Source organism: Vespa mandarinia, chromosome 5 (genome assembly GCF_050613455.1).
Source record: "Vespa mandarinia isolate Hongniang chromosome 5, ASM5061345v1, whole genome shotgun sequence".
Taxonomy (NCBI): domain Eukaryota; kingdom Metazoa; phylum Arthropoda; class Insecta; order Hymenoptera; family Vespidae; genus Vespa; species Vespa mandarinia.
Window position 1 is genome coordinate 8,021,217 of NC_140814.1, and position 13,921 is coordinate 8,035,137.

At 38.1% G+C, this 13,921-nt stretch overlaps 2 protein-coding genes across 12 annotated transcripts in view; one reads left to right on the top strand and one right to left on the bottom strand.

Moving 5' to 3' along the window:
• The window catches only part of Nmdar2 (glutamate ionotropic receptor NMDA type subunit 2), a 65,107-nt gene that overhangs the window by 34,348 nt on the left and 16,838 nt on the right, over positions 1-13,921 (bottom strand). For 10 of the 11 annotated variants that reach the window (XM_085657285.1, XM_085657282.1, XM_035866472.2 and 7 more), the window contains exons 2-3: positions 2,553-3,150; positions 1,200-1,371 (exon numbers count right to left, since the gene is read on the bottom strand). In XM_085657285.1, coding sequence (XP_085513411.1) covers positions 1,200-1,371; positions 2,553-2,876 — 496 coding nt within the window. In that variant the 5' untranslated portion in view covers positions 2,877-3,150. Of the gene's footprint in view, positions 1-1,199; positions 1,372-2,552; positions 3,151-3,234; positions 3,375-13,921 lie in introns of those variants that run through there. The other variant, XM_035866464.2, reaches the window with a different exon arrangement.
• Arc42 (Activator-recruited cofactor subunit 42) overlaps positions 6,585-13,921 on the top strand; it is a 39,804-nt gene continuing 32,467 nt past the window's right edge. Inside the window, exon 1 of the mRNA XM_035866495.2 lies at positions 6,585-6,787. Within this exon, the coding sequence (XP_035722388.1) occupies positions 6,705-6,787 (83 nt within the window). The 5' untranslated portion in view covers positions 6,585-6,704. The remainder of the gene's footprint in view (positions 6,788-13,921) is intronic.

A 13,921-nucleotide genomic window follows, 5' to 3' on the forward strand; every position in this document is an offset into this window, starting at 1 on the left:
TGCAGCTCGAAGTATAAAAGACCGATGAATAATAATCTTTCTTCCATTATATGTTCGATCGTCAGTCGAACGATTTATAATTCGATCGCTTATACTACGTTCCCATTTCCTACCGTTTTTATTTTTCTCTTTTTTCCTTTTTTTTCTTTTTTTCTTTTCTTCTTTTTTCTTTTTTTTTTTTTTTTTTTTTTTTTTGATTAACGAAACGGTAAGTTCATTCCGACAGTTAGATTCATTCGCATAAAATCACGTGGATCGTAGCTCCATGACAAACATGTAGCTTTTCGATTCGATTCGTTAATGAGGACGTTCAATGATTTAACGATGACTTCTTAATAAAGATAGATTCAAAAAAAGAGGAGATTCAATGGCCTCGAGGCCGTTTCTCGATGTTTATCTCGTAAAGAAGGAGATTTGGCGTATCAACGAACCGAGATCCAGTCGAATTTATGATACAAAACTACGGTTTAAACGTGAATCCTCCGAGGAATTTCAACATCATTCAAACGCGATCTTTATCTCGTCTTTCATACGTCGCTTTAAACTTTACGACTCGCGAAATGCACTCCTTTTCGCGTACATACGTACGTACGAATGTTGTACGTGTAACGGAGATTGAATGAGGCCGCTTGAAATGGGAAAAAGAAGAGAAAGAGAGGCTTTTCAAGAGTATGGTAATACGATATTTTCGAATGAAATGAATTTAAAAGCGAAAAACAGACGGCGCATCCGTCAAGCTCCCTTGAGTGCAATTTGCAAGATGAATTTCGAGAAACAACAAAAGCGAAAAAAACCAAAAAGGGACTTGGATGTTAACTTCCGCTTCTCCTTAGTCACTTCCACGAGCTTTACAATTATTCGATTCGATGAGCAACTAAATCGACGCATTTCTTCTTTAAACCGGACATTCGAGAACGGGACGGCGATTAATATTCGAAGATAGGGGGATAGATATCGTCTCGCGACGGCTCTCCGAGCGGAGTTATTTTATTGTTTTATCGGTGAAAAGGAACGATCGATATCCCGTCGCAATGGGAACCCTTGAAGAAACCTTTATTCGAGAGGATCTTCGGTAGATCCGCGCGTTGAGAAAAACTGAAGGAAAAATAGAAAGAAGAGAGAGAGAGAGAGAGAGAGAGAGAGTGAGAGACAAAAGAAAGGGAATATAACAGAAAGAAGAAAAAAAAAATCTGACTCACTTGTCGGACTAGGCGTAAGTTCCATCATCGATATTTTCACGTATATGTCGTGATGTTGAAAGAGTCCGAGCCTTGGTCCTCTTGTACTCTTCTGTAGCATATTTATCGCCGAGGTCACAGCCTTCGTGTAATCCCTAACGCCGAATGTCTTGTACGGCACCATCATGCCAACCTGTCGAGCAAAAATCATTACAAGAGAAACCTTCTTTCTTCGATTAATTACAATAAATTCATTTTCTCGCTCATTTTATTCATTTAATGTCGCATTAGATAAACCCATAAAACGAGCTTATAGTGATAAATAAAGGAAACGAAAAGTTCAAACAATAATGTTTCATAGTACTCTCGAAAAAAGAGAAAGTTGAGAGGACTTCAACGAGGCAACATGCCTGAACGATACAATAATATCTAGGTATCTACCATGAAACTCGAGTTTAATGAGTGGACATGAAAGCGATTTAAGCGCCGGACGAAATGAATGGACGTGTTGAAAGTATAAAAAAAAAAATAACGCGAAAGAGAGAAAGAGTAAAGTATATATATTTTTGCACAAAGCTCATTATGTGATACGTATACGGTCGGTACGTACGTGCACGTATATGATGGAAAAAATGCGTTTTTTCAGCCAAAAAATGTTTCCTTCGGCCCAAGCCAGAGTCAAATATTCGTCCTCTAATAGATCGAACGTCAAATGGATAAAAACAATCGACGAACGTTTATCCGAGGTAATCGTTAGAGAGACGACGATCGATACGATTGTCGAAAAAAAAAAAAAAAAAAAAAAAAAATAAATAAATAAATAAATAAATTCGCTCTCGTGGCAAGTTTCGCGATCGAATAAATTTAAGTCGTCTTATTGACATAAGAATGTTCTTTCTCAGACACGAAATAAACTCTAGCGATATCAATGTGAACTTGTGAGAGAAGCTTTTAGCTGATAAGATAATCAAGAGAATTGTCAAATAACGTGAGAAAATTTTCTCTCTCTCTCTCTCTCGTCGCTTTATCCCGTGAATTTTCTCTCCTTGGAGGAAGCGGATCATAAAGTCTTTAACGATACTCCCGTACTCGTGTACGACGAGAACGATTAAAAAACCAAAAAGTAGGAGCATTTGCGACTTTATTATAGCACAACGAACCGATGCACACCTGTTGCATAAATCGATTGTTACCGATGAATAGACCGCGAACACTCAAGCTCCTAGAGAATGATATATAAAGGAGAGAGGGAAAATAGTATGGACCCTTGGTATAAACGGAGAATGAAATAATTTCTCTCTTTGTCTTTCACTTTGTTTATCCTAGCAAAGGCATTGTCATATTAGAGAAAAAAGATAGATAGATTGATCTCACCTTCAAGTAAGTGTTATTGTGATTGTTTCCCACGGAGGATTGAGGAGTATAAGTGAACCTTGATGGGGGCATTGTCGTCGTAATCATCGTCGTTGTCGCGACCGTCGTCGTGGTCGTAGTCACTCTCTTTCTCGTAGAATTTGGAAATCCGCCCTCCCCTATCCTTACCGCTGAACTACCCCTGGTGCCTCTCGGTGTCGTCGTTCCTCTCTCAACCGTGCCAATTTTAACTCCACTTTCGCCACGTGTTACGGTGCCATCCGGAAGGCCAGCTAGCACCGGCGTCATCAGCAAGGACACGAACCACCAAGCGAACTTCATCATTCGCAGCCGCTAATCCGCCTACTAGCCGCGCGATCTCGCGAGAAGGAAGTAATTACGATTCAAGGATCCTTCCTTGTTTTCTATTTCCTTCCTTTATCTCTATCCAATACGTTCACCTCGATTCTTTTTCATTCTCTTTCTCACCGAATCGTACCGACCAATAGGCTGCCGCCTCTCTTCCATTCAGAACGCTTCCGATCGTCTCACCGTACTCTCCGTCTTTCCTTTCTATCATCTCTGTCCTTGCGGGCTCCTTTCACCGTTCCGTCGAATCCTGAAAAATAAATTATAATAACGTTGTCAGCGACGCGAGAACAATCTAGGAATATTGATTTTTTCGATTATCTCCGATTCGTACACTTTGTTTCTTTAATATCACGTATTTCGCTCGAGAGAAAATAACGAATTTGATATCGTTATATTTATCTTTATTCGAATTATTATCCATTCATCAGTTCGAAGTCATTGATTACAAATAATAGAACGCGCTAATAAACCACTACCGTAGTTGTAAGCTAGGAAGACACGAATGCTTCGATCGTGCTAAAGCAGGAAACTTGTTTACATAATACAAAGTCGAGCCATGATCTATTTATATGCCAAAGACGATATCAGTTTACTGTTGAATCGCCGACGGAACGGACGTACGTTTGTCCTTTCGTACTTACGCGATTAGTCATATCTCTTTTAACTTTTCCAGCTGCTTTTGCGTTAAAATTACCGATTCATAATTTGACAGAGGTGCTAGAAAATTTATTCGTGATTTTACTTCCTGAGAAATTTCATTGTCGTTGGATTTAGGTCGTCCGTTTTGAACGAACGAACGAACGAATGAACACGTAACGCGCTCTCTCTCTCTCTCTCTCTCTCTCTCTCTCCCCCCTTCTCTTTCGAAATGACAAGAATCAGTAAATTTCTCTCTGTCGGGAGAAAACATTCACTGTGGTAGTAACAACAGCGGGAAATGACGAGTAAGACGTATGAAAGGGTAGAAGGTCGATTCAACAACTTTTCACCCTATCTGCTCGCCTTGACCCTCTATTATGGGAAGCAAGACCGTCTATCAGCTTTCGCGATATCGAACGTGTCGCATACGGATGGCTTTGGTAAACCAGGCGTTCTCTATCCTAAATACTTGTGGTCTACGAGATCTCCGAAACCCTTGTGTATCCTCTATTAAGGTAACCAGCCGCAGCGGCACAAAGGACATAGGTTTCGTATTACGAATCTCCGCGCCATTTGCAAGGATCCTTTTGTCGCGATTCCGAGCATCCAATAATTCCAAATCCTCGAATGTTCAAATAAGCTTTACTCGTACGATGATATTCTTTGGAGCTTAAGATTTTCCCTTGAAAAATATCAAAGTGAGAACAAACGAACAACCTGGATTACGGCGATACGTCGGTGGATTAATTAATCTACGAAACAATGATCGGTTTCAAACGAATGAAAGCGTTAGATAACGAAGGATTCGTTTATTTCGTAAGCTCCGTGCACTGAATGACGAAGGTATATAATGGTTTAGAGAAAGAAAAGAGAAATGGAAAAGAATCCGCGAATTATCTTACCTATCTTTTTGTACTCTATCATCAAAGCAATATCGACCGTTATGAAAGACTTTGAAAAGAATAGAAAAAAAAAAAAGTCCTTCGCACATGAACGCGACAAATATATGTTTATCGTTTATCGAGCTGGAAGATCGTACTTAGGCATGTAACCTACCTTGTGCATCTTTTAAAATTCCAATTTCGTGGGAGAATTTAATTATTCGTCGAGCGAAATAAATCTAGCATAACGAGACGTGCTCGTAACTTGTTAAATTTGTAAACAGACCGCGAAGACGAAATCGGTCAAGTAATTATCTAAAAAGCTTCTTCTTGTTCTTTCGTTTTTTTTTCTTTTTTCTTTCGTCGAATCCGCAATGAGACCCAAAAAAACGTAAATAACTTGATCCTTAATGACGTTCGTTCACGCGATACAGTAGTTTCGTAGATATCTACATACTTGACTTGAGTTTTTCTTGTCATAGCCGAGTTAAAATAAATGAGATTAAATGACGATATGGCGTAAATTGGACGGCGCCCAATTAAAACCGTATAGAGATCCGATTGCGTTTGTAAGTCGTTTACGTTATACCGATATTTATTACCGTTATTAATATAAGCCATCGCGATTAGTAGGAGCAATCTCGTCGCGTCGACGTCGTCGTCAAATTAACATTGAAATATGTTCCATCGGAGGAATAATTCTCGTCGCTGAAACTTGGCCGTCTTCGATGATATTGAATCCTTAGGAAGTAAAATACCTTTGTAAGAAAAGTGCTCGAGAGGTTGAAAGCAAAAGATCGGCGGACCGTAAGGTAACTAATTCTTCGTAGAGTTCGTTCGATCGAGTATCGGGTAAAGATAAACTATCCCTAATCCTATATACCTAACTAGATCCTACGCCGATGGTGTAACGAACTCCATCAGTCTCGCGAAAGTGGAAACCAAAACTCTATCCTTCCTCCTGTAATCGGGGTGTTTATCGACTCGTAAGCTTGTCTGTTACAAGCCCTATCGTTATTCGCGATACAAGAAAATCCGATTTGCGTCAATTAATTTTACGATATTTGCCGGCTGTTAAACGAGAAAGTTAATACACGTTTATAGAATTCCTTTCGATCTCTCTTTCTAACAACGAAACGAATCTACGCGACATTTACTTGTCATTTATTTGCCCGTAAGATCCATTGACCGAGAAACAAAGTGAAAGAAAATGAAAGGGTGATCCATTATATTCGCTTCGGCGAATCGGGACACCAAGGTACTCTCGACCCTTACGCTATTTGTTCTTTTAATTGCACGGAACGACCAAACGATTTATAGAATCATTAAACGTTAGGTATATTTTTCCAACCGAGCAAACTCTCTCTCTCTTTCTTTATACATATATATATATATATATATATATATTTTTTTTTTTTTTTTAACGGCTAGTAAACATTTTTCCTCGCAATAAAAATCGTTATATTCCGTCCGCGTAGAAAAGTAGTACAATCCTCTTATAACGAAACGTGGCTATCGTTATTATCACACAAAGAACGAGATAACGAAATTGAGGGATAGAATACGCGCGTGTTGACAATGTTGAACAATTTCGACAACGAGAAGAGGAACTTCTCCCGTGGCTGAGACTGCGGCAACGTCCGCGGCTTCGAGTGCGGCCAGAATCGTGGCTACACGTGCGGTTTCTACAAATCAATCGATCTAATGTCTTCCTCGTCGTTGTATCTTTCTCGTGTAAACGCTTTCCGAAATGTAACAATTGTTTTCCATTATTTTTTCCGTTCGATTAATCTTATCATTTTGTGCTATTACCCTCGTCGTCGTCGTTTAAACGATGCCTAACGTAGGTACGTTCAGGGACTTTGATCTTCGCGGTACGGTTCATTTACGACGAGAGTAAACAGCGTATCTTGCCGTTACGCTTCTATCACTCTATCACTGGATATAAGATTGGTTTTGAACTAAAGTGTATTTTATCTGATCAAAGAAACAGACGCGATATTTTCCGATCAGTTCATTCGCGTTATAGACTAGCCTATACGAAAGCTTTCTTCTTCTTCTTCTTCTTCTTCTTCTTCGAGAGAGAGAGAGAGAGAGAGAGAGAGAGAGAGAGAGAGAAAGAGAAAAGAAGTTGACGTATTTCTTCATTTCGAACGTTCGTTCAAAAATTCGGAAAGCAAAAAGAAAAGACAGTTAGACAGAGATAAAGGAAAAGGGAAAGAAAAGTTTTTCAGAGGCAAAACTCGTAGGTACACGTTTCGCGTGATCTGTCTGGCTTAACATGAAGAAACGAGCGCTTCGTCTGCAACTCCAACGAGGTTATCTTCGACGAGACTATAAATTCAATAAGGAACAAAGAGAACGGTAAGCTTTCGCAAAGAAAAAATAAGTGAAAAACATGATAATTCTAGTATATACGCTCTTGAGTATCTCACATCGTCTTTTCTCGCTCCCAACCACTGTCGTATCTGGGAGGCCACCGCCCTTTTATAACGTAAGACCGAATATCTTAGGGCGTGAAATAAAGAAGATAAATCGAATAATCCTTGTCTCCGACAAAAGTGGCAAACAGTGTTTTTCTTGAACGAATGAACGCGTCCATTACGGCCAAAAAAAAAGAAAAGAAAAAAAGAAAAAAAAAGTGCGGATATGTTCTCCAATCAATTCTTATCCCTTACATTTTCTTTCGAAAGTTCTCCAAGACATTCATACATCCTGCTCTACCGTTGGAAAAGACCGTGAGAACAATCAAAGTTTGTCCGAAGTAACGTGAATGTTCGATCGGATATAAAGGGACGACTCGACCAAATCTAATTCGTATTATAAATATCTCTTTAGAAAAGATAAACGTGAGTTATTGCATCGGAATTTGAAAAATTCAACGCGCTCGATTTACGACAAATCGACGAATTCGAATCGACTATACGTCGCAATATTCCCGATAAGAAAGAGTACGTTCTTTATCATTTCTTCGACGACGGTATAAATCCTGTCTGATACGAGGACTTTTTCTCCGAAGGAGGAAATATATATTTATTCCGTGAAAGTAACGAGAGAAGGAAAAAGACGAAGACAGAGAGAGAGAGAGAGAAAATATCGCGATTAAAATAGAAAGAAAAGGAAAAAAAAATTGATAGATGGAGATAAGCGAGAACGAATTATAACCTTTAGTCATCTTCTCGTAAGATTCTATTATTATGTTATGGATCACGCTGATAAAGAAATAAATTCATTGATCTCGCGGTCGTCTGCATTTTTCACGCAACATTATCCTTCGTCTATCACGTCCAAGAGTATTTTAATACACCTACTACGTAACTTTATAGAATACATATATATATATATATATATATATATATATATATATATATATATATAGACGCATGCGCGTACCACGATAGATAGGACGCAATACCTATGTATGCATATGTACGTTACGTATCTACATAGATACGAACATGACAGGAAAAAATATAGTTTCCGTAAGAACGTCCAGCGAGTTATCGCTATATTATAATATATAGCAGAGTCTATGTAGCACCATTAATCAACGCCGTTTCGCATGGCTCATTAAGTTTCTGTCCTTATTCCTATCGATTCTCTTTCATTTCCATTTCATTATCGTTTATTAAATTCGGTCGGGAACGATGAAATATATTATACGATTGTCGTTCGTATTCGTAATCATTGATAAAAGATGTCGTTACGAGAACGAACGTATGTACGTACGGTCGATATTATTCGTCGTAGGAGAAGGACGAATATTTTAGTCCGTTCACATATTTGATCGCACGTATATTTTTTCTTTTTGTAAAGTAGGAGAAACAGGGCGAAGCAGGGAAAAGCAGGGCGACGTTTCATTTGGGTCATACGGTTGATCCAGTGCCGGCCTACGTGATCCGGCTACGAACTGTTCTCGCTGTAGCTTTAAACGCATACGGTTGGAATAGTAGTAACCATGTGTGATCTTACCGATATAAACAGAGGAGCAAGGTAAAGTCTCGAAAAAGACAGAGAGAAAAATTTTCAAGCGATGAATAAATCTTGCTTACTGATAAATAAAACGTCTCGAGGAGTAAAAGGTTCTTTTAAGTTTTTCTCGTGGTGGAAGGGGGATGGAGGGAGGAATGGGCAAATCTAAAGAAACGACGAAACGAAGAGAAATTTTGTATAAAGGTGCACCTGTGTACATACCGATCTTTTTCAGATATAAGCGATCGCGAAAGCGAAAAATTTCCATGGTTAGGCGAAGATATCGAGGAAAAAAACTAATCGCATTTACATCTTTATGCGAAACCGTAAAACGAATCCTATTATTATATCGGCGAAAATGCTTCTAACGATCATTTAAGGTAGATTAGATCGTTCTCAAATAACCTTATCTCTCCTTTATTTCTCCTTTTTGGATATTAGGTGCGAATAATGAAGAATTAATCGATTCGAGTCAATCCTTCCATTTTCGTCGATCTCGTTTGCGCTCTCATAATTTTTCGCACGTTATTTGCAAGCCCACGTACCACTCGTTTACTTATCTAATATCACGCTGACTAATTCTCAGCGTGTGAATGCAACGGGAGCATACGTAGCAGCTCCCGTTAGAAACGTTATCGCGCATACGGATTCTACTTGTCGCGTTAATACCCTGATATTTCTTCTCCGTCCCTTTTCCAAACCACCTTCCATAAGTTTACCAAGTAGTGATTTACGTTATTAGGACGATGTTTCTCCTTCTCCATTTATCTTCTCGATTATAATATTACATTTATTTGTTTTTTTATTCCATGTAGAAAGTCAAAATTAAGTAGAAAGAAATGGAGGAAGTTGGCGGAAGAGCGCATATATATATATATATATATATCAGAGAAAAAGTGTCCTCGAAATTTGTCGGGGTTCCAACTAGATAGACACTTGGAAAAGCAACGACGTCGAAAGCTAACCGCAACATGCGCTCCGAAATGCCGATGTATACGTGAGGTATACATCGAGGAATTTTGATTTTCTCCATAAATTCGCCGCGTCATCTGTACGAATACAAACACGCACTTTAGCCCGTATTTTTCCATGAATACAATTTAGCCGCACAAAGAAAATGACATGTTGCGCAATCTTTTCTCCGACTTTTCGTTGAACTCGAAAGAAGGGATATTTCGGTAGATGTATTATTAGACTCCTCTTATTTCATCGTATCGTAGCTCTCGAAGCTTTTCTTTAAGAGTCACTGCAATAAAATTTCTCACGCTTTTACCCGACGTATCGTCACGTGATACCGTTCCGACTCGAGGAAAAAAAGAAGAACTTGCACTCGACTTGTACGCTAAGCACAAACGTTCGCGTATAACTCTCTCCTTCTCTTGCCCTTTCCTTCTCTTCTTTCTTTATTCCTTTGCATTCCGGCAAAGAGAATTTCCATTTGAGTTAAAACCATCCTCGACTGGCAAATAATCGTCGAGCTCCACTCGTATTTATTCGCTTAGTTCGGTCAAAGATAAGGAAAAAGAAAGCGTAAAGAAAATACTCACGATAATGTTATATAACTCGACGAGATGGAGACTTATAATTGGATCCAAAAAATTGATCCTTCTTACGTAAGATATCTTTGATTCGCTTTTTTTTTTTTCTTTTTTTTATAAGTTTGATCAAACTTGCTAAAAGGTATGTAAAGTGCTGTTGGAAAAGTCACGTGAACCAAATTTTCGATAGACTCGGACAGCTTTCTTCTCTCTCTCTCTCTCTCTCTCTCTCTCTCTCTTCCCAAGTGCTCTATTTATGTCTCGCTTTATCGCGATATCGTTTCGTCCCTCTTTATCGTCACGTCATTTTTCCTTACCCTCAAAATGTTTGTTCGCTTGCCTATTATACACGATAACTTTCGCGTAACTGCTTTGGACGGGCGTTACTCTTGAAACGAATTTACTATAAATTTACGTCACTCGTCGAGAAATTCTCGATCGGCGAAATGTCAGAGTTTCAAAGATTCGTGCGAGTAGCCTAGCCTTTAAAGAGAATTAGCCTAAAAATTTAAGAACGTTTATTTTTCGAGTTCGAAACCATGGGAAATTTGAAAGAGTACTTTTCAGTAGAAAAGGAAGTTCTCTGAAAGCCAACATATTCCTTAACTTATTTCGATCATCTGCATGAGTATTTCATATTTACATACGTATGCGTTCCATAATCCACATAGAATAACCTATTTTTCTTACCCTATATGCAAGCATGACCGTATGAGTATCTAATACTTCCTCCACTCTCTCACAAAATCCTATTATATACCCTGTATACGTGAAAATAGACAGCAACTTTGATCGTTACGTAAAACGAGTTACGAGTTGGGACGGTAGCATCGCGATAAACTCATTGCAAATAGTATATTTAACCTTTTTCAAGGGGAAAAAAAAAAAGAAAGATGGAAACACGCAGAAGAAGTAGTAGTAAAAGAAAAAGAAAAAAACAAAAAAAAAAAAAAGAAAGAGATCGTCAGAAAAAAAAGAAATTACAAAAAAAAAGAAAAAGAGGAGAAAAATCGCTTTTTCGCAAGAAAATCCCGTTCAGTCTCGAGGTCGAAGCTTTTTCACGGGCGTGGTTTCGCATTAACTAACCCCGCGAGTGTATTATTAATCGAGGAATAGTGCGGTGAATTTTGAAAGAAAACGGTAGATACGTTCTAAGGGGAAAAATATGATAGAGAATAAGGAAGGAAGATAAATGGAAAAATATAAGTGTCTTGTAACATGTCTGAAAAATCATAGAGAAATTACAAGCGGCTCGTGATTATCCTTGGTTATCCACATCTTACGTTTCTTCTTTTCACACGAAACTAATTATTTTAATGCTTTTCTTCATACTCTATGGCTCGCAACGCGAATATGCGGACGTTACTTTATTTTCCTTTGTTAACATCGCAATAAGCAACGAAAAAAAAAAGAAAAAATCTTTTTCCTATAGCGAAAAATTAGCATTAGCGTTAATTATAATTTACGGTGATGTTCTTTCGTTAGTACGAAAGAAGGAGATATCTAAAATCTTCTCGGTTCGCGAGAGACGTGAAAATTCGTATCTTTCTCTTTCTCTCTTCTCTCAATGAAACGCGATAATTCTTTTACTCCATAATTTGCGCTTTATTTGGGACATTTTAATGCGAAAAATTTGGTATTACATATTTGTCTCGTTTACATCATAATATCGGATATTCGTCGTCGATTTTCATAATGAGATACGTTTATTCACGAATACGTCAAGTAGAATCTCGACTGTACAGTTGCAAATTTCAGTCGACTCTATATTCTATCGAGCTTTACGAGAAACGTATTGATTACGTTCCACGAAAACGTCATTGACAAACGATATGGGAATATATGGAGAATCGATCGGTTACAAATATGAATGGTATGCGAAAAAATGTCGTCTCGATTTTTCTCCCTTTATTTTATTTTCTCCTTTTATTTTTCTTCCCGCCAAGAGGTGATACTCGAGACTAATGGTTAAGTTTCAGGGTCAAGAGACGACTGTCTGGAAACTCTAGAAAGAAAGAATAAAGAGAAGAAATAAACGCAGGAAACATGCGTCTTTAAAAGCGAAGAAGCTGCTAAGAACTGACAAAGACGAACGGTTCTGAAACTGTACTGAAATTTCCATAGCTTATCTCTCTTTACATTCACGGTGAAACAGTGAGTTTTTCAAACTTTTTTATATACTTTATTAAAATTGCGCCATTAACTCTCTCTCTCTCTCTCTCTCTCTCTGTTTCTCCGTCTCTCTTACCGTATATTGTCATCTCCCATTATATCGGGTCTTTCGTGACAAATTTTCAAACGATACGATTGACTCGTATGTACGAAATTTCCTAGAGTAAAGTCCGTGCGAGTTATCTCATAGATATACACGGTAGTACATACATAAAAGGTACTCCGAAATTGATGAGGATCTTCCGCTCGAAGAAGCACGATCGGAATTTCGTAGCGACAAGATGAACTTTAATTTATCGCTAAACCATAGAAAGTCTTTCTATTTTCGTTTAAACGCACAGATCGACGAAATCGTTTGACGATCAACACCGAAACTCCAGTCAAAGATTCGAAAGCGCACGATCTTTGATTCCAACTTAAAATTCACCGAGGAATTTCCTTAATTAATTTGCCAACTCTAGGATAAGAAGGGAACGAATAAGAAAGTTCTCGACTAATTCTAAAAGCGAAACATTTTACCTTAATTTTCTTCAACTATAACGAACGATTATATTCTCTGTGCTTTTTAAAATGCTTCCCTTTCGTTAAAATTTGAGATCGTACATATGGCGCAGTTCATATCGATTTCCACGTTACTATTCTCAACATGTAGGTCAAACAATAATAAAATCCAATATCCTGTTATTCCTTGTTACTTTAATAAACGTCAATAGATAAACACGGCATAACCATTGAGTGTATTTCGTGGATCCGGAACGCAGAAGTGCAATGGTTCAACGCTAGGTTTATACATTTCTCACGAGAACGAAGAAACATGTCGCTTGCTCCTGCTCTCTCCCCTCCCCCCCCCCCCCTTTAATTGAAATATCTAATATAAGTGGCAATATTATACATGTCTATTCGTGCCGCGCTTCCCCTTGAAAATCAATTAACCTTAATTATTTCGTTGATTGGTCAAAGTTTTGCCAGCGAACTTTTTTTTTACTCCACTATAGAAAAAGAGAACTTTTTCGTAATCTCAAATGAAGAATAAATCGTTTTGTTCGTCGAGAATGCCCCCGTAGAATAATCGTTGTTACGAGATGCGATTATCTCTTTTCATAAGGGAGATTATTTTTCGCGAGAATTTTTCTCATTCCATTCTGAATAAAGAACAATGAAATCAAAAGTGAATAGGTGAAAGAAATTGGGATACCGAGATAAAGATACGGTTTAGCGATAGACTAAGACTGTTTTTCTTTTTTAATTATTTTTCTTCATCTTTCCAATTCGCAAAGTTATGCCGCTACACACATTTGTTCCTCCTCTATGCCCTATTGTGTGCATAATTACGTCGGACGACAAAAGTGATCATTCCTGTAAAAAGTGACTTTTTCGGTATCTACTTGAAATAAAAGAACGAGAAAAGAAAGAAGGAAATAACTTGAATAACTTGACATGAACGTAGTTTTACGTTCGCTTTAAAACGAGGTTCGCATTTCGTCCTTTTACCGTGAAGAGCCATCCTCTATCCTGGCTTTTTAGATTCATGTACGATTCTCAATGAATTCACGAACAGGGGGAAAAAAGCGAAAGCAAGGGTACGTTTTACTTTCTTAGACGAGCAACGGGATGGTCCGACCGAAGTCGAATCGATCGTAAAATAGAAAATCATTGGAAATGCTTCAAAGCCAAAGAATTTCAACTCACGATCGAGATTTTTGCAAAAAGAAAAATTGTCTAATAAACGATCGTGTCGTTGTTGAAAATAGATGAAAATCCTTTGGCACGAAAACTACACTGCCGTACGGCATCCTGTTTCATCTAACCTTGGCCT